The following is a 27895-nucleotide window of genomic DNA, read 5'->3' as shown; positions in this document are numbered from 1 at the left end:
ACACACACACGCACACTATACCTGTAAACACAAGTCTACTCATCCATTACTTCCCCTGCTTTGAAATTCTCAAAACCATTAAAACATAGCTGATTTAAATACAGCAGGTATTTGGCGAAGGTACCATGTAGATGTGGCTCTTGACTTAGAGGATGTACAACTCGACAAGGGAAGCACTGCAAACTCCTAAGTGGAGTAAATAACATGTACCCAAATTAATTCATTCTTATTTATTAAAGTCTGTAGCAACAAGAAATTAAAAAGTGCCCTAAATTCTTCCTTAGGTTCAATTTCCAGTGTACAAACATCCTAATTGAGATTAAACAAATAGCCCACACACATTCCATTTTTAACGAGGCTGTTTTCCTCCCTTCCTTCCCCTCCAGATTCCCTCTTGCATTTCTCCTTCCCTTTTTCTCCCAGTCTTAGCTCTCCTTTCCTCTAGCTATCACAGTTTGCCCGAAGAAAAGCCTCCCTGTGACCACGAATCAGCAGAAAGGAAGCAAACCCTGATTATGGAAAGCCAAGCCCTCAGAGGGGCGTGTCGGGGTAGACGCCCCCACCCTCTTTGAGCGCAAAAGGGCTGGACAGCGAAGTTCAAGTGCCCGAAGGAGAGGCGCGCGGCAACCAAATTCGCTCACTTTTATAGACGGACTGATCCCTTCTACGCAATCGGACCTCAGGAAAGCCGCCCCCGTCCGCTTACTGGCCGAGGAGCGCCGGCACTTTGAAAGCGCCTGGGTGCCCAGACCCAGGGAGAAGCGAGGGGTGCGAAGGCGGAGCCACTGGGCTAAGGACACCCCCGCAAGGTCCGGCCCTCGCCCGCGTTCCTACCACCTTAGGGAATTGGCGCCGGGAGCCGGATCACCCTCTCAATGAAAGGCAGATGTCCCTTTAAGGTTTGCTTCGCAGCTCATGGACTTTAGCCTAAACAAGGACCCGCGAAGCTGGCTTTATTTGTCCATGTCTCAGACAGAGCCTGGGAGGCTGCCAGTGGGATTTCAGAGCACGAAGGCGGGGGGCGATGTGGCAATCTGCGAGGCGAGTAGCGTGAACCGAACTTAGAGGCACTGGTGGAAAACACAGGAAATCGCCCCGCTGCTCCCCGGGCGCCGGGGCCGACCGGCCAGCGACTGAGACCGCCGGCGGCCAGCAACGCGGCTCCTGCGCGCGGTTCCGCCGAGTCCTCGCCTCTGATCCCGCGCGTGCCCCGGGCGCTGCGCCCACTCCAGTCATGGACCCCCGGCGCCGCGCCAGCCCAGGGGTCGCTGTCGCCTACTGCTGGCTCCTCTCCGGTGAGTGACCCTGCTTTTCTCCGAGCATCTCCTGAGCGCGGGACTCCGGGAGGGAGGCGCGCAGAGCTTCGGCCCGGAGTGAGAAGGGAGCGCGGATCCACTTTCGGGCGCTCCAGATAGTCCGGGCAGGTTGGAGCTCTGAAAGCAGTTTTCTGCGTTGGGTTTTCGGTGTCAATTACTTTTGAAGTTGTTTCAAAACCTCCCCCCCTCCCCGACCTCAATGATGGGGGGAGCGGTGCTGAAAACTTTACAAGGTGGAAGTGACTTTTCAAATTAAAGTTGTTTTTTACAATATACATGGTATTTTAGGACTTTGCTGATGGCTTCTACTTTCCTTTTTCGTGTCTGTGTATAGAGTTTCTACTTTCAGGTTGCTCAAGAGTGGACATTATTCTTGCTGGTATGTACTCAAGATAGTTTCTGCTACAAAGGAGGAAAGAGAAGAATGCAAAGCAAAGTTGTCTCTTGTGCTGAAATGATGTTTCTGTGTTAGCACCCAGGAAAAGGAATATATTGAAACTGAGGAAGTAGTGAACATTTACTTTGAGAATTAGTAGAATAATTTTTAAAATACAAAGTAAAGTACTGTTACTTGTGCATAAATAGGTATCTTTGGGGGGAGACTTAAGCACAGTGGAGATGCAAGCTTATGCTCAACTTAAGGGCGGAAAAAATGTTGAATCAAAACATTTTCTAAGATTTTCCAAATCATTAACCGATAGTTAGATCTTTTCTACTAGTTACTGACTGAGCAGGAAAAGTTGCAAGGGTGAAAGAAAGAAAAGGCAGATGGCTGAAGCTTTGTGTGAAAAGGGCCAATAATCCAAATAGTGTCAACTTCTGAACAGCTTTACAGTCAGTGAGTGGCTGACTGTGTAAGCCACTGTCATTATCCTTTACACGTGTTGAGCTATGTATGCATGCATGTTAAATCGTGTCCAATTCTATGCAACGCTGCGGACTGTTGCCTGCCAGGCTCCTCTATGCATGGGATTTTCCAAGAATACTGGAGTGGGTTGCCATACTCTCCAGGGGATCATCTCAAGGGATTCATCCCAAGTCTCTCCCTGTCTCCTGCACTGGTAGGTGGGTTCTTTACCACTAGAGCCACCAGGGAAGCCTATTTGACCTATGATTCCTCTCCAACTCAATTTTTGGGGAGGCTGTTTGCATCTTGTTGTTGTTGTTGTGCAAAATTTGAATGTTTTACTAAGTACTCAAGTTGTACTTTTCTCATTTTACTGAATAAGCAGTCACTAATTTAGAAATGGGTTTCCCTGGTAGCTCACTTGGTAAAGTATCTGCCTGCAACGCAGGAGACCCCTGTTCAATTCCTGGGTCTGAAAGTTCCCCTGGAGAAGGGATAGGCGACCCACTCCAGTATTCTTGTTTCCCTGGTGGCTCAGACAATAAAGAATCCGTCTGCAATGGGGGAGACCTGGGTTCAATCTGGAGAATTCCATGGACAGAGGACCCTGGCAGGCTACACTCCATGGGGTCGCAAAGAGATAGACACAACTGAGCAACTTTCAATGTAGAAATAATCAAACAAGGTTTGCAAATCCTCTGAAAAGAATGAAACGCAAAAAAACAGAAGTAAACAAATTACAATTTCGTATATGTGTGTATATATATATATATATATTCAACTACTTTATTTCCTTATGCTTAAAACAGCTGTAAGTTGTATACTGTTAGTTTTTTGCAACTGTTGGAGGTAATGAATGCATATGTGCTGAATCTCTTCAGTAGCATCCAACTCTTTGTGACCCTACAGACTGTAAGCCCACCAGGCTCCTCTGCCCATGGAATTTCCCAGGCAGGAATACTGGAGTGGGTTGCCATTTCCTTCTCCAGGGGGTCCTCTGACCCAGTGACAGAACCTGGGTCTCCTGCATTGCAGGCAGATTGTTCACCAAAGAGCCAACTGGGAAGCCTTCTTATGGGTTATATTCATGCCCATTTCACACCATAACAGAAGGATCTAAAATTTGATGTCTTCTTTTCCTTTGTTGGTTATCCTGTCAGCCATCATGTTGTCAGCTTCCTTACAAACTTCTCATCAATCCATAGAGTCCATAATCTAGGGTCTTATCACCATACCCACCCATGCACAGTACTGTAGAACTCATCTTCTTGTCTTCAGTCTGAACTTAACCTCTAATTAATCTTCCTAATACATAGTTTTTATCATACCTTAGTCTTTAGCCAAAAATCTTTGGTGGCTCAATGTTATCCATAAGATAAAATCTACAATTCTCAACCAACCTTTCAGGGTCTGCCCTAATCCAGTACCCTCTGTCTCCTACTATGCCTGTTATCAGTTTCCTATTGCAGTCATAACAAATTGCCCCAGATTTACTGGCTTAAAACAAGACAAATTTACCACTTATAGTTCTATGGGTCAGAAGTCTCTCTGGGCTAAAATCAAGATGTTGGCAGGGCTGCCTTGTATCTGGAGGTTTTAGGGGAGAATCAATTTCCTTGCCTTTTTCAGATTGTTAAAGGCAATCTGCATTCCTTGGCTTGTAGCTCCATCCTCCATCTTCAAAGCCAGTAAAGTAGCATCTTCAGATCTTTCCTGTGACTGCTTCTTCATCACATCTCCATCTCTGATGCTGACCCTATTTCCTTCCTCATATAAAAATGCTAATTATGCTGGGCTCCCCTGAGTAATCCAGGATAATCTCCCCAGCTCAAGATTCTTAATTTAATCATATATACCAAATCCTTTTTGCCATATATAGTGATACATTTGCAAGTTCCAGGGATTAGGAAATGAAGATATATGAAAGACCATTATTTGCCTACCAAAACCTCTGAACATAAACTGCCAGTCATGACAGCGAGTCACATTTCCTTATCTCCCGCATTAGTCCTCAGGCTTATTTTGCTACTGTCCATATGACACTATTTTACGCATCTAGAAAAGCATTCCATCCTTCTTTCTTACTACCCCCTGCCCTCTAAACAAACTCTCTCCAGTCTTCAAAGCTGGGTTTACATCACAACCATCTCTCTAATAAACCATCTCAGTAAACTTCCCATTATATTTAGGACTATCTTGTATTAACTTTTCTCAACATTTAAACATGAGTCATCAAGAAAGATGCCCTTCTCTATGTCTAAAGTCTTTATCGTTCCTTTAAATATGTCAAAGTCCCAGCAAAAGAACTAGTGGCACATGTAAAAGATTTAGCTGAAGAAAACTGACTTAAGTCAAGGGACTGTTTGCAGAAACATAGAAAGGAATTGACAAACGTTGATGCAACACGTAGAACAAGCAGCAACAAGTAGGAACAAAGCACCTGAAGCAACATGAGATGAAAAGCCACTGCTGTTCCTAGGCCTGACGGGGGAGCAACGTCAGCTTGACCGTGAACTCTGGCTATGGGAGGGGGACCCCTGGGCAGGAGCTGTGGCCATAAGAAGCAGAATGCAGCTAGTGCCAAAGCTGAAGCTTAGCAGAGAGAAAACGGGAAATGAATACTCTGCCTTTTCCTCCTGCCCCCTAATGCCTTGCCCAGCTCTCCCACTGGTCATCTCCAAATGGCAAAATTCAAACTCCCAGGGGACAAAGATCAAGACAATAACAGAGAAGAACTAGCACAACTTATTGCTGAAAGGCACATATTTTTTGAGAATGTATTAGATATGAGGCCCTGTGCCAAGAATTTTGCACAAATTACATTTTAGTCTCAAAAAGGGGAAATTCTGGAACTATTATTCATATTTTACAGATGAAGACACTAAGAGACTAATTTGACTAAAGTCACACAATTAATAAATGGCAAACCCTATACTCTATTCAGATCTCTCATGTTCTCGAAATAATGTACCATTTTGGAAAAGACCATGATGCTGGGAAATACTGAAGGCAAAAGGAGAAGGGGGCGACAGAGGATGAGATGGTTAGGTAGCATCATCAACTTAGTGCCCATGAATCTGAGCAAACTCGAGGAGATAGTGAAGGACAGGGGAGCCTGGCGTGCTGCAGTCCATGGAGTCACAGAGTCGGACATGATTTCGGGACTGAATAACAACAACAATTGGCTGTCTAAATATAAATCCATTTCCTTCTTGCTCAACCCTCTAAATGTTAAATCCAAGTCTCACTGTCTAAAAGACCTTGATAAGGATCTGATTAACGATGAAGTGGGTCTGTTTTCCATGACTTTTAGGTATATAGTGAAATTAGATGATGTCCCTTCCTACATTAATTATAACTCAAATAAGACTCATTATAACTCAAAAATTACTCAAAATAACTCAAATTATGAATCAAAAAAATATAATCTCCGGTTATTAAAAATACAAGTACAGAATTATCCCTAATTGAGTTGTGTATCTCTCCTCCCTAGAAACATTTCAGCTAGACAACAAGCAGGAGTCTTCTTTTATGACTTTTTTCACAGGCAAGATTTCCTATTCTAAAAGAAGTCCAGTGAGCTAATGGCTGGATATGGAAGGAAGTCAGCCACTTACTTATAACAAAGAAATGACCTCCAATGACATACAATGGATTGTCAGAAGCTGCTGAAAATAGCGAAAATATTTAAGTCATTAAGAAGTCTGTAAAGTCAGCAATAAATTCAGAGGACTTTTGTTCGTTTGTTTAATAAATGGGCAGTAGTGGTAGCAATAAAATAGACATGCCAAACTAGTTTGCCTACTTTTCTTCCCCACTCTCATGCTGTTATTTTGATGCATGAGCTCGAGGGCCACAACTTATAACTGTTGATCTTACTTCCTTAGATGGATGCTCCTCTGCCTGGGTTCTAACACCTCAACCCAACAAACATCCCATTAGATGTAGAACTTGCTGAATTTTAATATGCCCCTTAACTAATTTATAAAATAAAGGAGCTCATGTTTTAAATATATTCAGAAAATGAGACATCAAAATGCTATTCTTTACCTACACTGCTACGGATCCTCAAGTCCCCATGTGAATGTTATTTCCATGAAGCCACTGGAGTAGACTGAACCCCCTCCCCCAGATACTTGTATGCCTCTAGCACCTTTACTTCTATAATATACAGCATATTAAAATTAAACATCAAGTTGTCTGTTTCCCAGATTAGTGTATGGTCTGTTGAGAATAGGGTCTTTGTTTATTATCCCTACCGTCTATGAATAATAGGTACTTGAAAATTTGCTACTGAATGAGTCACCAAAGAACAGACTACAAACAAACTCATAAAATAATAAAGGAGCCAAGTTGTCTCTTTTAGTTATATCAGGAATATTCTATCTATCCATATTTATATCTAGTTGAATGGGAATCACCATCAAGTGACTGACGCACCAGTATTTTAGGTACTATTAAGAAAGAAAAGTGCTGCCAATCCAATTATAATTGCTGAACCTACAGATGCCTCCTAGTTTCAAGAGAGGTTAAAATGTTGAAATATATACATCTGAAAATTATAATAAATAACATGCAGTATATCTACATGCAATTTTCTATCACATTTTTAAAAACTGCATCATAAGATTCCAAACACACTCCTAGATACAAAGATATGAACATTGTCCTCCTTTTAGGTCTCTTCCAGGGCCAAGTTTGATTCAAAGAATAATCACTCCTCTGACACCTGCAACCTCACCAGATCCCAATAACAGAGCTTTCTCTGGATACCTTTAAGAGGAAGCTTAGGGAGAAAAGTGACAATAAAATAATTCAAAAACGTTCCAGGTCACAGGATCAATAACTCCAGTTTTGGCAGGCTTTAATATCTCTAATATTCTTTCATATCAGTGGTTAGTGCCAGGAGCAAGTATATTTGATGGGACCTAATTTTTTTATCAAATGTCTTTTCTAACTCAAAAGGAAAATTAAAAAGTCAACTAAATCTTAAAAGGCAATTAAAATATATGCACTGGTTGGAATTAAGAATTCACTTTATGTGCAAAAACATTAATATTGCTTTATAAAAATAGTAGAGCTCTATAAACAAAATAAGTGAGAAATCTTTGAAAAATCATTATAATTCAGATAGCAAAAGCAGTGAAGACATATTTTTTTTGGTATGAACTATTTGAGATCTGCTGAAATAAATGAAAATTCTTAAATTTGAATAGGATACCTAAATCAATCACATTAGAACCTCAAATGATTAAGATGAATGGTCTGCATATTTTATTATAAATACTATATTCCTAATACAACTTACAAATATGCTTTTCAAAATTTTCTTTTTAACTATATACTTTTAGTTTGCCAAGTACTACAGTTTGAAAATTCAAAGGTACTGACCAGTTTCTAAAATTACATATTTTACTGTAATATTTTAATAAAATAATCCTATATTATATAGAGATTCATACAAACAGGAATATACCCTCCCACATACTTTTGTTGATAAGATTATTTATTTAGTAGGAGGCTTTATATTGTTTTGTGACAACTGCAAGTAAGTATTTTTAATCACAGGAAATTTAAATAGGGAGTAAAGCAAGTTCCTTAAAGCAAAACAAAACACTTTCCCCTTTTTGCTTTTACCATTTTACTTGAATTAGCTGAATAATCCTCCCAGTCAACCACTAACTTTGCTTGTGGACGTCACATAGGCATCTTTGTACAATCTAAGGTTAGCACATTCTCTCTTAAATAACTATTGCAATCATCACTAGAAATTTTTAATAAGAGTGCTGGTTGTTTATTCTGTAATGATCATTTTCCAAACTAAGTGTAATAACACCAATTGTCATCATACAAGATTTTAAAACATTTTAAGACCTTTTTCTCACTAAGATATATTTAAAATTAATCATTTTCTTATCCATGCATAGATAGCTCAAAAAAATGAAATAGGTTTACAAAAATTTATCTTAAGAGAAATCTTCCTTTCAAATTATCAGTAACATTATAAAACAGAATGTGATTTCATAATTTTAAGATGTCAGTGATAGACAAGTTAAAAACTCTGAATTAAAGTAGAGCTAATAACCACTCATTCTTTCATATAATTATGATAATATACCAGTTGTGCTGGGTTCCAGGAACACATGAAAAGTGATACAAAGGAACACAATAAAAGGTAGTGTCTGCCCTTAAGAAGCTCAGAGTCTGAGAGAAGTAATAGACAAGCAAAAAAGTAATAATGGGAAAAGCCCCCAAAGCAGAGAAAAGAAAATATTAGTTTTGTGTCGTTGGAAAGTAACCTTTGCAAAAAATATAAGATGGATACAAGAAAATGTATACAGCCTCTACTATTTAAGGGTCACTGTGCTAAGTACAGGATCTTCAAACAAGACAGCCCATTAGCCCTGCTGCTATCACACAAATCATTTCTAATGTTATTATTATAACAGGAAGGATTGTAATCAGTTCATCATGAGGTACATGAGCCAGCTCATGCAGTAGGAGTAACCTAAGGTTTCCCTGGAAAGGATTAGTAAGTAGTATATATAAATGCACCCAACAGATCATCCATCATTCAACTCTACTGAACCAGTTATTTTTCAAGGCTGAATAATTGTGATCATGTTAAAGTGAGCCCTTACTCCTTGCTTTGTCTGATCCAAATCTCTAGTTTCAAGCCAGGTATTCTTAGAGATTTACAACAATACCTTACATGTCTATGAAAGTGAAAGTGAAGTCGCTCAGTCATGTCCGACTCTTTGCAACCCCGTGGACTGTAGCCCACCAGGCTCCTCTGTCCATGAGATTCTCCAGGCAAGAATACTGGAGTCGGTTGCCATTTCCCTCTCCAGGGGATCTTCCCAACCCAGGGATCGAACCCAGGTCTCCTGCATTGCAGGCCTACGCTTTACCCTCTGAGCCACCAAGGAAGCCAATTTCACAGTTTTCAAAGTATCATAATCTCATTAAAACCTTCTAAGGGATAGTGAATGAGAGAGGCAGACAATCTTATTTATAATTTACAGTGAAAAAGTTTAGGTTTATAGAGGTTGGGAACTTATCTAAAGTTGCTAAAATCGAGCTAGAAAAGACCATAACTCAGGTCTGCTAACTCTTGACATGTAAACATTAAAATCAGTATTGATCTTTTACCACTAAAATCGGCCTTAGAAGAATCAGATTCAAAACTGAAAATAAATGTGTCAGGGTGAGATTATGGGTAGTGTTTTAATTTTTTAAAAATACCATTGCAGAATAGGTTTTACAATTAAAACAATTTTAATTACTGAATTCAACTTCCTCAATTCCTAAGTAAAAGAAGTTCAGTTTCAAAGAGATTAAGTGGTGCCAGAAATTATAGTAAAAACAATTGACAGTGTAAGAATTACAATCCAGGATATTTGACTCCTAGCCCAACTGAGACACTGGAAGTATATCAAAAACAACAAATTGAAAGCTTTTGGAAGCAACAACACTAACTTCTCTTTCTTCTGGAGAGATTAATATAAATAAAAGTTTATAGGAAAAATAGATATAATTAAAGTTACTGATACAAAGATTTCTATCTTCAAAGAGCCAATAAATAAGTATAAAATTAGGATTTAAAGCAACATAGTTACATTTTGTGTTTTTTTCCCTCATGATTTTGCTTATTTAAAGACTGAAAACACTCTATACTGGCTATATGTCATGTAACTGCTGTAACCGTGGAAGTCTGAAAATAAAGGGAACTACTTTGTAAACCAGGTGAGCTATAGTTAATAATATCAGTATTTTAAGAAGTATCTGTAGTAATGTTAAATATAGTTACTACATTTTTTATCTGATCCACTCAGCTCGTCATCCATATATGAGTGCCTACTAGGTGCAAGGGGACTTTTCATGGGACAGTGGAGGGATGCAAGGATGTACCCATCCAGATTTCAGTAAGAAAGAAATGTATCCAACTAATAGAATGCATGGTTTCAACTTGAAGGTAACATTTAAGCTTAATGATAAGTAAGCTTAAATGGATTTATGGAAGTAGGGGTGAAAGAAAGTGACATTTTAAAAGATAAGAGCTAAGGCAGCAAAGTAGAAAGTTGCCAGGATGTACAGGGAACAAAGACTGCTCCCACTGAGGAATTTAGGGGGCTGAAGGGGATACAGGAAATAAAATTTGTAAAGTCATGTCTTGAAAGCCTTGAATTTCATGGAATTTGGATTTTAACAGAGAATGAGAACCCCCAAATAACTCAGAACTGTGATGACTGACCTAGAAAGACTAAGTTATAACACAAAATCTGGGAGAAAAACATCTGACCATTCAACAAGCTCAAATTACTAAAAAAAAATTCTCTTATGGACATTTCAGATCAAAAAACATTTCTGTGAAAGTTTTGTAGTACGTTCAATCACTGAAGCACATTTATATTTTAAAAGACAACCCAAAGCAGTGTCTCATAATTAAAAAGAAAGAAGAAAAATCACAAAATCAACCGTCAACAGAGGTTTATCATTGATTTGCAATGTAGAAATAGATATTTATTTTTCTAAGGTAGGATATTTGATCTTTCTCGAGAATTACAATGGTGACCAAGACCAAGCAGAAGGAAAATTATGTTGAAAAGAATATAAGGACTTTTTTGTTTTAGTAATAAAAGAGCAAGGAAGAAACCCTCGTTTCAATGCCCCAGGTTGACTCCTAAGCTGTGAGTCTTGGTTTAACTGATAAGGTGAGAATTAAGGGGAAATGACAGGAGAGGATGAGATGGTTAGATAGCATCAGTGACTTAATGAACATAAATTTGAGCAAACTCCAGGAGATAGTGGATGAGAGGGAAGTCTGGTGTGCTGCAGCCCATGGGGTCCCAAAAAGTCGGACATGACTGAGCGACTGAACAACTACGCATAACCTTCAGAGTTTAGGGGATGATTTCAAGCGTCCATAAATTTAGATTTGTGTTGGTGGAATGAGTGTGGAATTAAGCAGGCTTGGATTTGAATACTGGTTATGTGACCTTGAATACATCCCTTAACCTCTCTAATTCATTTTCTTCATTCACGTATGAGAATAACAAATATTTACCTTATAGGTAAGAACTGGAAAAAGCATAGGAAGTACCTGGTGAATATTCAAGAAGTGATAGCTCTTCACTAAAAACCTAATATGTATTAAGGGCCCTGAGTACCTATCACTGTGGTTTTTGATCCTTGGCAGATTTTCAAGAGGGGGAATGATTATACTTAAGAAGGTGACCAAGGAGCATCTCAAAGCATCTCCTCCTCCTTCTTTACCCGCCACCTCTCTCTCTCTCTCTTTCTCTTTTTTTCTCTCTCTCTCTCTCACACACACACACTACCAGTTAAGAATTCTTCAAGCTTAACAAGCACCTTTTAAAAAGATACATGTCTGTTGGAGACAAAAGCCATACTCACACTTTAGTGTATTCAGTTCCTTGCTCAATGTAAAGTTGTTGAGTTCTGGAAGAAGAAGGCAGTCTGAGTTAGGAACTTTGGGAGGGCACTCAGTATGATAGAAGGTGGCGAAAGAAGGAGGTACAGTACAGAAAGGGCAAGGAAAAGGAGATGCCACCAAAAAAAAAAAAACCTGTTCTAATTTGCACTAGAGTTTTGGAGGGGGCCTTTGTGTTCCCCCGCCCCCGACAACCTTTGAGGAAGTTAATAGAGATTTGGGTATCAAGATTTGTGCCAAAGTCATATTATGCTCTTTCATCCCAGTCTTACATTTTAGGGTGGTTAAGTTTCCCTTCCAATGCCTTACCCAATAACATATGAAGGCGAATGGGGAAGATTTGTGCCCTCTGCCCTCCAAGCCATCTTAACTCTCAAAACTTTGGTGGCTTTTTCGATTCACTGGTCCTTTTAAGAGGCAATTCCCACCTTTCAAACTACCCCCGCCTCTCCTTCATCCCAAAATGTTAAGTGACTTAAGGATTTTTTTTTTTCCAACTAAATTCTGCAGCTGTTCAGTCAGGGTAAATCAGTCCTTCCTCCACTTCCCCAGGGTCTCAGCTCAGCTTTGACAATGAAGATCCGTTCCTAAACTGTTGAGACCCAACCTCTACCGTAAACATTTCACAGGCTGCTGAGCAGAGGAAAGCTGAGACTGCCAACCTTGGCTTCTGGGGTCCTCAGGACATCAGATCAAAGCAACTGAGAGGTCCATCCAGGGGTAAATTCCACAGATGGTTTCTTCTCTCTCTGGGATCAGTGTTCTAACATCTGGGTTAATCAGATCGTGGTCAACTGAGAGCAGAAGGCTGCGGGCACGTTAATCAGTGCAGATGCCCCGTGACCAGACGTTCTTAAGAAACAGCTTCTGGACTGAGCAGCTCCAGAAAGCGTGCACCGTCTGAGTGCGGATGAGGCAGGAGCAAGGTGGGGCGTAGTTTGGCCCTTGGTGCCAAGTCTGCACTTTTCAGAGCCCTTTTACTTGTCCATAAATTATTACTTTTTCGTAACTAGAATTACCCATAGGGAGAAGGTGCAGCACACAGCTTAAAAATATATATATATAATATATATTTGCACTCACAACTCCCCAGAATCTTCACAAACAGGGGTGGAAGAAAAAACTTAGGAAGTCCAAGTTCAGCACTAATACCAAAGACTCGCCACCAAAGACGCCGTGTGCTTTCCTTAGGTGGTTTATTTTTCGGGAAACACCTCCGGGCTTAGCGCGCCTGCGCACGCGCAAGCTGCGGCCCCGCCTCCTCCTAAGGGACGTAAGCAGCGCGCTGGGAGGCAGGACGCGGGCTGCGCATGCGCCCTCGTTGTATCAGCCTTGGTCAGTACAGCAGCCGGAACCGCGGAGAGAAAGGTGTTCGCAGCGGTGTCTCTCGAGCTGATTTTGCGCGGCGCGCCTCAAGACTACGAAAAGGAAGGGCTAGAGTAAGTGCCCCACCCCCCGGCCGCTAGAGTCGGATATAACGTGTTTCCTTCTCGCGAGGCAGGTGCCGGTAGGAACCGGGCCCCGCCCCCTTCCCGGCCTAGAATTTCTTTCCCTTCCCGACCCCTTTTCCCGTGGGGACCCCCTCGGTTCCTCTTGTTTTGGCAGTGAGCCCCCGCCAGGGTCATGAAGCTCGTGAGGAAGGACATTGAGAAAGACAATGCGGGCCAGGTGACCCTGGTTCCCGAGGAACCCGAAGACATGTGGCACACCTACAATCTAGTGCAGGTGGGCGACAGCCTGCGCGCTTCCACCATCCGCAAGGTGCAGACCGAGTCCTCCACCGGCAGCGTGGGGAGCAACCGGGTCCGCACGACCCTCACTCTCTGTGTGGAGGCCATCGACTTCGACTCCCAAGCCTGCCAGCTGCGGGTCAAGGGGACCAACATCCAGGAGAATGAGTATGTCAAGATGGGGGCTTACCACACCATCGAGCTGGAGCCCAACCGCCAGTTCACCCTGGCCAAAAAACAGTGGGACAGTGTGGTCCTGGAGCGCATCGAGCAAGCCTGTGACCCAGCCTGGAGCGCCGATGTGGCGGCTGTGGTTATGCAGGAAGGCCTCGCCCATATCTGCTTAGTCACTCCCAGCATGACCCTCACTCGGGCCAAGGTGGAAGTGAACATCCCTCGGAAACGGAAAGGCAACTGCTCGCAGCACGACCGGGCCTTGGAGCGGTTCTATGATCAGGTGGTCCAGGCCATCCAGCGCCACATACACTTCGATGTTGTAAAGTGCGTCCTAGTGGCCAGCCCAGGATTTGTGAGGGAGCAGTTCTGCGACTACATGTTTCAACAGGCAGTGAAGACCGACAACAAAGTGCTCCTGGAAAACCGGTCCAAATTCCTTCAGGTAAAACAGCCTTACCCAGGGATAATTAAACATGGAGGGGCAGAGGGGTTTGCTTAAAACTACTCCTAACGTTTTAGAACTCAGAATAGTACAAGAGGAAAAAAGGTTTAACTTGGCTGGGATTGTGAATTGGATAATGCGGTGAAAAGAAACCTGTTAAGCAGCTAGAGATTTTATGTAATAAATTTGGTTTAAATTCTTAAACATATAAAACCTTAGTAGTGTTTTTGGCTTGAGGTCATTGTGGGCAGTTTAACGGATACACTAAGAAATTCTTTTGACTAACTTTTATAATTGTGATTCTAGGTACATGCCTCCTCTGGACACAAGTACTCCCTGAAAGAGGCTCTTTGTGACCCTACAGTAGCTAGCCGCCTTTCAGACACGAAAGCCGCTGGGGAAGTAAAGGCCTTGGATGATTTCTATAAAATGTTGCAACACGAACCAGACCGAGCATTTTATGGACTCAAGCAGGTGGAGAAGGCCAATGAGGCCATGGCAATTGACACATTGCTTATCAGCGATGAGCTCTTCAGGCACCAGGATGTAGCCACACGCAGCCGGTATGTGCGGCTGGTGGACAGCGTGAAAGAGAACGCAGGCACCGTTAGGATATTCTCTAGTCTTCACGTGTCTGGGGAACAGCTCAGCCAGTTGACTGGAATAGCTGCCATCCTCCGCTTCCCTGTCCCTGAACTCTCTGACCAAGAGAATGATTCCAGTTCTGAAGAAGATGAATGATTGCAACTAATAATTGAGACAACCTGTTTCTCACTCCTTCACTGTTACATTTTCTCAGCATCCTGTGAAGAAAGCTGCAAAAATGGCACTTTGGCTCTTACAGGGATTTTTCATGTATTTGGTCACTCTAGGTGATTTGTGGTTGGCAAGACATGTTTTCAAACTGAACAATAAAAAGAAATAATCTCCATATATTATTAATTGGGATAATTTTATTTTGGAATTATGAGTTATTCGCAACTCTTAGAAACATTTTGTATATTTAAAAAGAATGCCTATATATTCTTTGGGATGGAACATAAAAATTCCATACAGCATGCTTTGAAGTTTTCCTTAGGAAAAGCTTTTTAATATCTCATTATCTTCACTTTGCATTGTTTAATTTGGCACGGTGTATTCTTACACTATGTTATATGATCCTTTTACTTGCCATCTCCCCCACATTCCAATTTTTCTTAGTTTTTTAATTTATTTGCTATTTTAAATGATTGCTTAGTAATTAGAAGACTTCCCTGAGGCTAAAGTTAAAATCTGTTTTTCTTAAGAAACTTGTTAAACCAACCTTGTTAAAAGTAATAAGCTGGGTTTTTCTTACTAGTTTAGAATAAATCATATTTACTTTAGAGGAGTGCCTAATTAGTTACTTTCAGGTTGTAGAGCTTTGATCTACTAAAGATTCTCAGGATAGTCTACTTAAGGTGCTTTTATTTTTAAAATGAGGCCAAGTATGAGATTTGCTTATTAAGAGCTAATTAATGGCAAACCTAGATATAGTGTGCAGTCTGTACTTAAGTTCTTTGCTCTGCCACACTGTTTATGTATTAGGGAGATTATCATAGTTACAGTTGATGCTGCCATGAATTTGTCTGTGCATTTACATTCTTAATGGAGGGGTGAGAAAGCCTGTTCAGAAAGTTTGTCACATCATTGTTTTCTGTCGCTCAGTCGTGTCCAGCTCTGCAGCCTCATGGACTATAGCCCACCAGGCTCCTCTGTCCATGGGGATTCTCCAGGCCAGAATACTGGAGTGGGTTGCCCTGCCCCCCTCCAGGGATCCTCCCAACCCAGGGATCAAACCCAGGTCTCCCACATTGCAGGCGGATTCTTTACTGTCTGAGCCACCAGGGAAGCCCGTCACATCATTAGTAAATTTGTACTCCAGCTGTTTACTATAATTAGGGACTTTATGCAAATACCTGAGAGTTTAAAATATTTTCCATTATTTTTTGTGTGCAATTTAAGAATTAAGGAGGGGGCCTTGAAATATAATCACATCTTAACATTTTTCACATCTCAACTTAGGAAAATAATAGGAAAGGCCTACGAACAAAGAGTGATAAGCCAGTCTGTAACTCCGGGGTCAGTGGTGCCTGCTTCAAATAAGGACACTAAGTTAAATTTGCTTGTCCTTTCTGTCTTCTGAGCCTTTCTGCTGGTGTGCCAAGTTTGTATATTGTTTATAAAAAACTCCCTAACTAATCTGACCTTTTTGTCTGTAGTTAGTGGTGGTGGTTGTTTAGTCTCTAAGTGGTGTCCAACTCTTGTGACCCCATAGACTGTAGCCCACCAGGTTCCTCTGTCCATGGGATTTCCAAGGGAAAAATACTAGAGTGGGTTGCGTTTTCCTTTTCCAGGAGATCGTCTCAATCCAGGGATCAAACTCAGGTCTCCTGTGTTGGCAGGTGGATTCTTTACCACTGAGCCACCAGAGAAGCCTATAGTTAGGGATAGACACCTCTACATACTTTAAAAGGACATTTTAAAATATCTACTTCCCAATCAAAGTGATTTAAATTGTCATTTCATTATAATTTTATGGATATGTTACTAATAATTTGGTAGGAGTGTAAATATGAAGTCACTAAGATTCTTAATATTAGAACCTTATTGATAATGCATTGTTTTTTCAGTCAGAAATTGGAGATTTGGGGCCTCTTGCTCATTATCTATCTAGTACAGGTTAGTTCTAGCTGTTAACCATGGTGATAGAAACCAGGGGAAAGAAAACCTAACAGTAAATCTAACCAATACGTTTTAGAATGTTAAATTCTCAAATTTAGCCTCGTCTTAGCTTAAGTAAGGGAATGAAGTCATTCAGTTGCTTCCTTCTCTTTCTGACCCCATGGACTGTAGTCTGCCAGGCTCCTCCACCTGTGGGATTCTCCAGGCAAGAATACTGAAGTGGGTTGCCATTTTCTTTTCCAGAGGATCTTCCTTACCAGGGATCTTTGCAGGCAGACTCTTTACGATGGGAGCCTCCAGGGAAGCCCAGGTGGGCTTGGGAACTCATTTTAGCTTGGAAACGGTAAAAACTCAATACCCAGACTGGACCCCAGACTAAATAACTTTGCAGTCCTAGAAATGATAGAGTATTTTTTTTTAATCATTATTAAAGCTCCCGGGTAACTTCCAATAGATAACAAGGCTGAGACCCTGGATTCAGGCTTTGCTGTTCAAAAGTGTGGTTTCTGTGAACCAGCAGCATCTTCTGAGAGCTTGTTAGAAACTAGAGTCCAGGACTCTACCTTAGACCTGTTGAATTGCAGCCTGTATATTAGCATCTCCAGTTGATTGCCATCTGTAATAAAAACCTATAAAACGTTTAGGCAGTGGCTTATTCTCCTTGTGCCAGTTAATCTCTGCCTAGGGTTGCCAGCCATAGAGAAAAAGATTTGAGTTTTAACATCTTTCAGGAAAACTAACTACCAATATTCAATTATCTATAAAACTAAATGAAAGCCTGTTTCTATGTCTAATTAAAGTATCTTTAAGAATTTGTATTTTTTAAAGTTAAATGTTTTACCAATACCATTATCAAGTATATATCTTCCTAGATACATAGGTGTAAATGTCAAAATAGTAATAGGAACATAATAAATTGGTTCAAATAATTATTTTTTATTGTTCTCTAAAAAACAAATGAACCATAGGTCTTTGGAAAGCATATACAGCAGTTTAATTCCAGTTGCTATTCATGAATAAGGAATGACTATGGTAACAAATGAAAACACTGTCAATAACATACCTCAAATTAATACAGTGTTGTACTATAAGGTTCCGTTTATCCCCAGGTGCTTGTTGTAAACAGATTGCTACCCTTGCTAGGCTTAATAAATGAGAAATTTGCAGTTTGTTTTCTTTTGTTGCAGGTATGATACATATCAAATTATATTTTGCTATTCCTGGTCTCCTGGTTTTTTTTTTGTTGTTGTTTTTCCTGGTCTCCTGTTTATGTTAAATATTTTGTAAATTTTCTGTCTGTATTTCACTTTCGTTACTCTCGTATATTCAAGTTGAATTATTTTTCTCCCAGGTGCCGCTAGAATAGCTCTGTGAGGCTAATTTTCTGTTACGTCTGCTTATTTTCAGTCACTGACTGATGACATTTTTTAAATCCCTTTAACCAGATCTCTCAGCTTCACATATTCTTTAAGAGAAGTGATTCATAATTTCTGCAATTCCTATATACTGGAACTGAAATTCTCTGTGTTGCTAAAAAAAAAAAAAAAAAAAGTACACTGATGAAATGGTGTACATGATAATTCCTCTGGAGTAAAAGCTCTTCTTTGGGAAAGTATTATTTCACTTTCAAATCAGATGGTTTTCCAAGCAAATAATACTGGCTACTTGTGTTCAGTATCAAAATATGTTGAATTAGATGTTGGAAACAGGTTTCTAAGATGTTTCTTAGGGTTTGAGGAGAGAGAAATCCTTTTGCTTGTGCCTAGAGCTGAGATATGGGGTTACCACGCTTACATTGCACCACTTCTTAAAGGCAGTACATTTAATTTTATCCATTTTTTTAGTGCCTGTGTGGATCAAGTACTGAGCTGGATTTAGGAAAGAAACATAAGTCACTGTTATAAAAGTAACTTGTAGAATGTTTAAGAGGACACACTGTTGTAAGAGATGGCTTTTAAGAGGAACTTTACAGAGGCAGCATATTTGCTTAAAATAATAAACCTGGAAAGATCAGGAAGAGGACACAGGCAGGGCAAATGTGCTAATCACCTTTGACACCCCTCTCCCCATGCCATGATAAGGGGTAGCTTTGACCCTTAGAAACCACTGAAAAGTTTAAACAGGATGGCGTGACAAACTTTGCATTTCACAAATATCGCTGACATCAAGAATGGGTTGGAGCTGGCAAGATTGGTGGCAAGATTGGAGGCAAGGGGACAGGTTAAGAGAACACTTACTAGAAAAATTTAACAGGAAAATGATGGCCTAAACAAGGCAGTACAATGAATAGAAGTCACGAGGAGATACTAAGAGATAGGATCAATGGGACGTGAAGATTGTTCAGAGTTATGGAAGGAGTCGAGTCTAGGGGTAAATCTCAGGGTTTTGGTTTTTTTTTTTTTCTTTCTTGAATGGTGGGAGAAATGATGGCATAATTCAAACACAGGAAAAACTAGGAAGAGAAGCAGTAAGTTCAGTTTGGAATCTGGTTGGAAGTGCCTATGGGACTCTTGGAATGCTTTTCTACCACATCGCTATATGCTTGCTTACTCACTCCCTTCAGGTTTTTCTGCAAATGTCCCCTTAGTGACAAAAAAGAAAAAGCAGCCTTTTTTGAAAAAATACCTTCTCAAAGTTTACCTTATCCTTCCTTGCCTTAAGTTTTCTCTGTAATGCTTAAATTCACTTAGTTGCTTTGCTTGTTATCTATCTAGGATATAAGCTCTAGGAGGGCAGAGATTGTTGTCTGTTAGGTTCATTGCTATATCCCCAATGCTGAGAACAAACCCTGACATAAAGTTGATGCTCAAAAAAAAAAATTGAATGACTGAGTGAGTGAGTCTCCAGAAGAACGTTTCTTAGGCGATTGTGCATACAACTCTGAAGTTCAGGATAAAGTATTTGACTGTGGATAGTAATACACAAGATGTCAGCATATAGGCAGACATGAAATCATGGATCAAAAAAAGAAAACTAGGAAATTTTAGTGAAACTAGAAATAAAAAAGGACCAAGCATCCAAGCATAAGGAAAGAGCAATATTTAATCTCTTTAAATGCTACCTGACTGTATTATAATAAACCACAGCTATTTATAGATTTCAACAATTAATATGCCAGGTCATTATTTTTCCATTTACACATCTCTCTAGTGTACTAGAGATATACATGTAGAATAGCTGGTGTTGATTTCATAGAAAGCTGAATTTTTTTAAGTTTTTAAGGAAAATTTCTAAGTTGGAGAGCAAAAGCCAAATTAATTTTATATATGTATTTTTATTGGAGTATAATTGCTTTACAATGTGTTAGTTTCTGTTGCAAAATGAACTGAATCAACTGTATGTATACATATATTCTCTCCTTCTTAGACCTCCCTCCCACCCCACCCCGCACCCTACCCATCTATGTGTGTGTGAGTCGCTCAGTCGTGCCAAACTCTTTGTGACCCCATGGACTGCAGCCCACCAGGCTCCTCTGTCCATGGGATTTTCCAGGCAAAGATACTGGAGTGGTTTGCCATGTCCTTCTCCAGGGGATCTTCCCAACCCAGGGATCGAACCTGGGTCTCCTGCACTGCAGGCAGATTCTTCACCAACTGAGCTACCAGGGAAGCCCCAGCCATCTAGCTCATCAAATTAGTGTATGAAAAGTTTGTTTTTAAAGAAGAAATGTTAGAAGGTGATGATTGAATTTATTAAGCGATTTTTTTGTTTGTTTCTGGATTCCCAGAGTACACGAATTATTAGCAAGCTCTGTTTCCTTCAGGCCGAAAGGTTGCTGCTACAGGGCCCTTGTTGTTTAGTCACTAAGTGGTGTCTGACTCTTTGCAACCCTTTGGACTGCAGCGCACCAGGCTTCGCTGTCCTTCACCATCCTCTGGAGTTTGCGTATCTTTGATTTCCATCACCACTTCCTTTTCTATTCCCTGAAGAACCACAAGTGTCAGAATTGTGGCATAAATTTTGCAAAGTTTTTTATATCTGTTTTAAAAGTTGATTTTGATCAGCCTATAATTTTGTCGATATACATTTTTCAGTAAATGAGCTCCAAATTAGTGAAAAGAATTTAAAATGGGATGTAAAAAGCAATTAAAAAATAAATTTCAGATAAAATTTTTAACGCCCTAAATAGTTTTCTTTAAATTAATGTCAGCATATTTAAACTTTGTGCTGTAATTCAGTTTATATAATTTAAGAGGTTTAGTCATTTAGAAAAGTGCTATTCAAGATTTTCTTAATGTGTTATGTGTTTTACTGATGAATACTCAATGTAGAAGTTCAGTATAAAAGTGTTATGGAAAAGTCAAAATGATTTCTGATGGAATTGAGATGCAAATATATTTTTGTGTATCAAGGATGCCTTACTTAGAAAAAATTCAAAGTCAGCAATGCATCTCATTAAGACATTGGAGAACAAAATCTCTAGTAATGGTCTAGAACAACTTGAGTTACTTAACATTATCAAGTAGCAGGTAAACTTAACTAGAAATAAAAAAGAAATTGGCTAAGTTCAGGAAGGAGATAGTTAAATTAGAAAGACTATGAAATCAAAGTATTGGCAAAAGATATTTTGTTAAGCTGAAGTGGAAAAGATAAAATCTCATTCATCGTATTTCTTTATATGGCAAGAATTCTTCCTTTTTAGGGAATATGTGTTCTTTGTAGATTTCCCAAGTATACTATTTGACAGATAGCCCATTTATTTTGCAGTATTTAATTTCTCTATCTTAAGAAACATGTTAGTATATTCTGTTGTAGTAAATAACACTGGGAATGAAACTGGAATATTGTGAATTCATTCGTTTAAATTTAGGAGAAGTGTTTCTCAAGGAAAATCCACTTTTGTGTGCAACTCTTTGGTTGCATACAAATTTGACGCTAACACTTTTACTTCTGACAGGGACTATTTTGATTCTATCACCATTGACGTCAGTGTAGGAATTTTCTAGATGCCAGTTGCTTAAGATCATGACATTTATGATAAATTGTAGGAATTTGGATTCCCCGTCGTCTTTCAAGTTTCCTTTCCTTCACCCCTTAACATTTCCCACATTTTTTAGAATGCCTATTTTTCTATAGCATAGGGGATATAGAGGACCAAGAGCTCATTTCAATTTAGGCTGCCACATTTGGTTTGAAAACACCCAGTACTGAGGCAAGGCAGTATCTGCCGGATAGCAAATACAGGAGAACAATGTCTTTGCAGCCACATTGCCTGACTATGCACAGGGTTGGTGCCACTGTCGCGACTCCAAGAATGAACAACCTGTTAAAAGTCACCATGTGCTTATTAAAGCCCAGACCTATGGGAAGTGCTTTAAAAGGGATTATTTAGATCTTTGAAGATAACTGGGAGAAAGGCTTTGTTATTACTGTTTTCAGATAAGAAAACTGAAGTTGTTGTTGTTCAGTTACTAAGTTGTGTCCCACTCTGCAACCCCATGGACTGCAGCACTCTAGGCCTCCCTGTCCTTCATTGTCTCCCGGAGTTTACTCAGATTTATTTCCATGGAGTCAGTGATGCCATCCAACCATCTCATCCTCTGTTGCCCTGAAGTTAAAAGAGGTTAAATAATTTGCCCAAAATCACATAGCCAACAGCTGTGGTAAGGTGCCCAGTAAAGCAACTCCCTAAAAAAAATATAAGAATGGTAGTTCATTCCTCAGTTTTCTGTTTGGAGTAGATCAAATGTATCTAGAAATAGAAAGAAGAACATAATAGCACTAAATTTTATAATTGGTCAAAGTTTGTACAATCATTTTGTATGTTTTTTATTTACCTACCACTTATTTTTCATCTCTGGTGAAAAGTCACAACTCAATCATATGGCATTCTACTCTGGAATATAGTTGAGGATTAGAAAGTATACAGAAACTATTGCAAGTCTACATGTTAAAACCAAGCCTCACAAACTCAGCATCTGTGTATTATTTCACATTTAGTTGTAGCAAGCTTGTTTTTTAAAAGTATTAAGCATACTTTGTTAATATGTACGCATTATTCTAACATAGTAGCATCTTAAGTAGCAGAAATTATGCTACTCTTGAGTATGTAAAGATTAATTAAGAAATGTGTCCATGCCTTTAATCAGCAAATTAGATATCAAGGAGAAATGACCACAAGTGGCCAAACTGACAGGGAGGTGACTGCGGTGAGAAACAGCTCAGGTGGATTCCGGATTGCCATCAGAAAAAAATCCAGGGCTTAGAGGCTTTCACAGGGGCCTGAGGATATTACTGTGTTATGATAACTGTTGTACATATTGAGGAAAGGATTGAATTCTGTTCCATGCATTACATTCAGAAGTCAAGGAAATATAATGTCTTTCAAAATTGTTGTCCTCCAAAATCATTAAAAGATAGTCAAAAAAATCTTCATCCATCTGCCATACTTAAATCACATTTCCAGATAGCCAGAGTTTTACCATAATAATCTTAATGAGAAAACTTAAGTAATTGTTGAAAGATGAATACTTGTTAAGGAAAAAAATTCCAATAGGTTTTAGTTGTAAAATTTATTCAGAGGTAGGAAGTTCTCTGAGTTCAACTCTAAGTTCCAGAAGTTTTGTGTCTGGAATTTTTCATCAAGTTCTAGTATAAAACATCTACTAGAATTTTTTGTTTGAAACTAGTGTGAAAAATTGCTCTGTGGATATAAAACATTTTAATCTTGTGTTCAACTGATTGATCCCATGACCATAATTAAGATTTTTTTTCTCTAAGTGTATTGTTGACAATTGTAGAAGCCACTTTTTTTTTTTTTTTGGAGGTGGGGGTTGATGAAATAGAGAAGAGAAAGTTTGAAAATACATTGCGATGCATGACTCTGAGTCACTTTGAATCATAAAAGGTTAATCAATGCTGTATGGAAACTTTTATATCATCTGATCTACCTCATTTCATGATAGGAATGTAAATTGAGACAGCTGAGGCCTATAGAGGGTTGGTAACTTGCTCAAATTCCCACAGACAAGAGTTTTCATAGTCTGCATTCCTATTTGATCCATCCTGTTCCAATCTCTTACTCATTTTCTTGTCATCAGTGTATATTGGGAGGAAGTTGGGCTAAGTGAACAAAGAACAATATGGGATTCTAAAATGCCGTAAACCCTCCTTTATCAGAATTCTTCCTCTTGAGGTAAGACAGTTTCTCAGCAGCAGCACTGAGACTCAAACCCAGCTTTGAAGTCAGTTTGTCTGTTCTTTGTTCATCTTCTGCTAGGAAAGACTCAGCCTCGTGCCTTGATTCTTCTAAGAACCAGTTCACTCAAAAGAATGGGCTTTTCCAATTGGTTGTCAGTTCATTCTTCTGACAGCCACTTACTAAGTATTAACACCTACTGTGTGCCAGCCCCCAAGGTCATGAGGTGAATAGAGAAGATCATAGTTCCTTTCTTTCTGGGGACAACCCAGTCTAGGATTGGGACAGACTGAAAGAAACTAGAACTTTCTGTTTGAAACCAATGAGAAAAATTGCTCTGTGGATATAAAACATTTTAATCTTGTGTTTCAACTCATTAATCCTATGAGCATAATTTAGAGGAGTGTTTTTGTTTTTGTTTTTTCCTAGCACTGCAATAGGTACAGGAATCAGAACTGTGCGGGAATCTGGGAACTCATTGCTGTTAATTCAGCCTGTCTTCACTGAGGAGGTGTTCTCGGAGCTTAAATTGCTAGATTCCAGAAGCTCACACTGATCTTGCATTAGTCTCTAGAGAAATGAGGCGAAGAGAACTGAAAGCATTCCTCTCAGATTTACTTGGTAAAATATTTTTCTTCTAAATAGTGGTCCTCTGTAATCTCTAAGCTCTCTAGATGTTAAATATTTACAGTAAAGAGTCAACAAACCTGAGAAGAGAAATCATGGAGCAAAAAGGTTATGCTGCCTCCTGCTCTCAAAAAGAAGAGAAAAAGGCATCAGTAGAATCAGAAACACAGACAGGACCATGACTGAAAAGAACAGAAAGATTCCAGAACCTTTGTATTGTCCTTATTTTTATTATCTCCTCTTTCTCTCTCATCACTTAATAGTTAAACCAAAAAAGAGAGTTTGTTGCTTTTTGCAGGACAGCAAGGAAGTGGACAATGAGTGGAGGGGAGCTGCCGCGGCCAGCACAAGCAAGAGTCGCACCTGCACAGGGAGAGAACGGAGCGTCCCCGCTAAGAAAAATAAGAGAGAGACAAAAGATGGGGTTGAGAGGATCAGACCAAAATGGCTGATGCCTTCCTTTATTGTGCTGCAGTATATATAGGATAAAGTACGTGACTTCTGACATTCACAAGATTGTTCTTAATCTCCAAATACAATCACAAGACCCTTACCATTGTGTACAGATCACAATAAGATAATCTATCTTCTATCAATAAGATAATCTATCTTCTATGAAATGTTGCAAGAACCAAACGTCCTGGAGCCTTAAGGGTAATAAATTCTTCAGGGGGGCGGGACAGGGAGCTTAGGAACATGCCTAAGGCTCTGCATAACGCCGAGCAGCTCCCAAGACTTAACCCTTCACGGGCAGTCCCCCGCAGGAGCAGGACATGATGTCCTGCTCCATAGCCATTCCTGGAAAAGAGGATGTCCAGGGTAGAGTGGGTGGTGGTGACCACCTCAGGGAAGGGGAAACAGTGGGAAGCAATTGAGAGCTGACTTGGGCCTGAAGAAAGCCCTGAGGCTGGACAGCAGAAGACCTGGCGTCTTTCCTGTCTCTGTATTCACCATTTTATCCTTGATACAAAATTCAGGAAAATAACCTTCATAAGTAATAACAACTTCTCTCTGAAGTAGTACATTTTACTAAATGGTCATCGTGGATTGGGTTGTGATGGAAGGAAATTTTCTGCAGAAAGGAGGAAAGAACAAAATATATTTTATGAGAAGGAATGAACTCTGGGAATAGTTCTCTGACCCTTTGTGTCTTAGCGATATTCTCAGTCTGGGTGAGAGGAAATGGAACAAAGTACGGAATGTGGGGAAGTGGGAAGAGCTGAGACACAATTCATTCTCTGCCTCATTAAACGAAGTCATGTGTCTTTAAGAAATGAGTCTCTTATCACTGTAGGAAATTTCTCACTCTGGCCCTAACTCCTTGCCTAGAACTTAATAAGTGTTAGAATTTTTCCTGCCTTTCTGGGAATCATTTTCACCCTTATCTCAGACTCTCTCTGGGTCACCGTAAAATATAGTGGGGAATGGTATGAGTTCACAGGAAATGTGGAGAAAGATCTGGCCTTTTTATAATAATTTGTTGTAGATGTTAAAGCTCTTGGATTTGCATTTGATGCATGGGTTCACATATATCCTTCTAAATCAATTAGAAACTTTAATTGTCAGAATCAAGAAAGTCAGACAACCAGATTTTATACTTGAAAGTATAAAACGGATTTTGCTTACCAAAAATGACGACATAATTTACACACTATTTGCTATAGTTACCAAAGGTTGTATATCAGCATTTGCAAAAACACTGCCTTTCTTAATAACTGTGAATCACAGAAGAAGGCATCTATGCTGTTCTCAGAGGACTCGGCAGTGGTGGGGCAAAAGTGAGAACTGGCCTATGAAGCAGATCGGAATGTGCCCAGGCCCAACCAGTTGGTTGTGTGACTTGAAATCATTTCATCCTCTTGAACCTCCGTATCTTCATCAGTAGATAGAGCAAAGATGTGTGGCGCTTGATTTCCTACCCCCCTTTGTAGATCCCTGACTTTACCTGGTGCAGTAGCAGTAATTGTTATTTTTAAAAATCATATCTTTCCAGCAAAATAAATCTGCAGTGACTCTCAGGTTTAAAAAGAATCTATTTTGCACCATATTCCGCAAGCTGCCAAATATGGGGTTTGGCCGACTGCTAAAGAGAGCAGCCTGCTAGAAGGAGCAAATTCCAGAGCAGAGGGTCATTTTTTAGAATGCTTTGCCAAATACTCCCATATTTTCAAAGTTGTTGGGGGTGGGGGCCTTAAAACTTGAGCATTAGGAGAGAAACAATTGTTTAAAACACTCGGTGGATAGGTACACAAAAATGTTGAATTTTACAAATGTTTTTGAATAGTCCACTACATTCCAATGGCATGCCAAGTTGCACAGTCCTGCCACTTCCCTCCTTGTTATTTTTCCTACCCTATCTACTTTGCTTGCTGTCCCAAAGAACTAGGTAATGAGAAAACACAGGCAGGTCTTTATTTTTACTGGAATGTTTTTTCAGTTTGGCAAGTGGTTCTCAAACCAAGCAGCACAATAAAATCAACTAGGGAGTTTTAAAATCACATGATGACTGGGCCCCACCCCCAGGTAATTAAGTCAGAATATTTGAGGAAAGGAATCCAAGCATCTGTATGTTTCAGAAAAAGCTCCCCAGGTCTTTCTTACCTGCAACCAGGTTGTCTTGGCCCTTTAGTAGGCCAGCTGGCCTTAAAGTGTTCTATGACCACAGTACGAGTCAGCATCTGGCTAGAGCAAGAGATGGAGCTTAGAAGAAATTGTGCTTAGAAGAAATTTCAGTAGTAGATCCCCACTACTGAAAAGACAACTTTAAAAAGTTGATGAGGGGAGTATATTTCTTTAATGCCTCATTGTGGGATTTGACTATTCCTTTAGGTATAATATTTTTACTTACTATAATAAATTCACCATTAGGACTGATAGTGAATAATTTGTAAATATTAATTGATGTACATATATTGCTCAATATAGTGAAGAGGGTTACAAAAAAAAAAAAAAAAGCCTCCTTGGAGGATGGAGCTTATAAATCTTGGGATTCAAGAATTATGTACAACAGAACAAGACAGCAAAATCATATGTTGTACAGAGAGTGAAAACTAAAATAATTGGCAACAGGAATATAGCACAACTGTTTGGAATCACCTGAAAAAATGCTATGTGAGTCTGGGTCACCTTCTGAATGTCTTCTTTCACTCAGTCAACAGGCAGCAGTGAACATTAGCTCTTAGCTAGAAAATCTTAGCTCTACCATAGATGGACTCTGTGACCTTGGGCAAATCATGTTACCTTTATAATCCTCAAATTCAGATTTATGAGCTTTAATCTGTTAAAGTGGAAAAAATGCTGAAACATTTCTCATAGAGTTGCAAAGAATAAATAACATGATTTAAGCAAAATGCCTGGAAATTGATAAGAGCTCTATTTAACTGAATTTTATTCCTCCTTCTCATTGCATCTTCTGGACATATATACCACTAGGGCACCAGATCAGCCATGGGAATATGGGG

At 39.7% G+C, this 27895-nt stretch overlaps 2 protein-coding genes and 1 long non-coding RNA gene across 3 annotated transcripts in view; 2 read left to right on the top strand and 1 right to left on the bottom strand.

The window, feature by feature from the left end:
• Positions 289-27895, top strand: part of ITGA1 (integrin subunit alpha 1) — a 172144-nt gene continuing 144537 nt past the window's right edge. Inside the window, exon 1 of the mRNA XM_018065522.1 lies at positions 289-1295. Coding sequence (XP_017921011.1) covers positions 1235-1295 — 61 coding nt within the window. The 5' untranslated portion in view covers positions 289-1234. The remainder of the gene's footprint in view (positions 1296-27895) is intronic.
• Positions 12797-13626, bottom strand: LOC108638403. Its single transcript, XR_001919787.1, has 2 exons — positions 13538-13626; positions 12797-13035 (listed from the first exon to the last, which is right to left on the bottom strand). It is a non-coding gene; the product is annotated as an uncharacterized LOC108638403 (long non-coding RNA).
• PELO (pelota homolog (Drosophila)) lies at positions 13223-14908 on the top strand. Its single transcript, XM_005694722.2, has 2 exons — positions 13223-13966; positions 14273-14908. Exons 1-2 carry the CDS (start codon positions 13241-13243, stop codon positions 14705-14707), a joined length of 1161 nt encoding a protein of 386 aa, XP_005694779.2. The 5' UTR covers positions 13223-13240; the 3' UTR covers positions 14708-14908.

This window comes from Capra hircus, chromosome 20, assembly GCF_001704415.2.
Source record: "Capra hircus breed San Clemente chromosome 20, ASM170441v1, whole genome shotgun sequence".
Lineage (NCBI taxonomy): Eukaryota > Metazoa > Chordata > Mammalia > Artiodactyla > Bovidae > Capra > Capra hircus.
The sequence above is the reverse complement of the archived record's forward strand: the minus strand, read 5'-3'. Positions and strand labels throughout refer to the sequence as shown.

Coding starts and splice junctions, on each gene's coding strand:
- PELO (XM_005694722.2), top strand. CDS start 13,241: ATGAAGCTCGTGAGGAAGGACATTGAGAAAGACAATGCGGGCCAGGTG. Junction 13,967..14,272: donor ACCGGTCCAAATTCCTTCAG/GTAAAACAGCCT, acceptor TTGTGATTCTAG/GTACATGCCTCCTCTGGACA.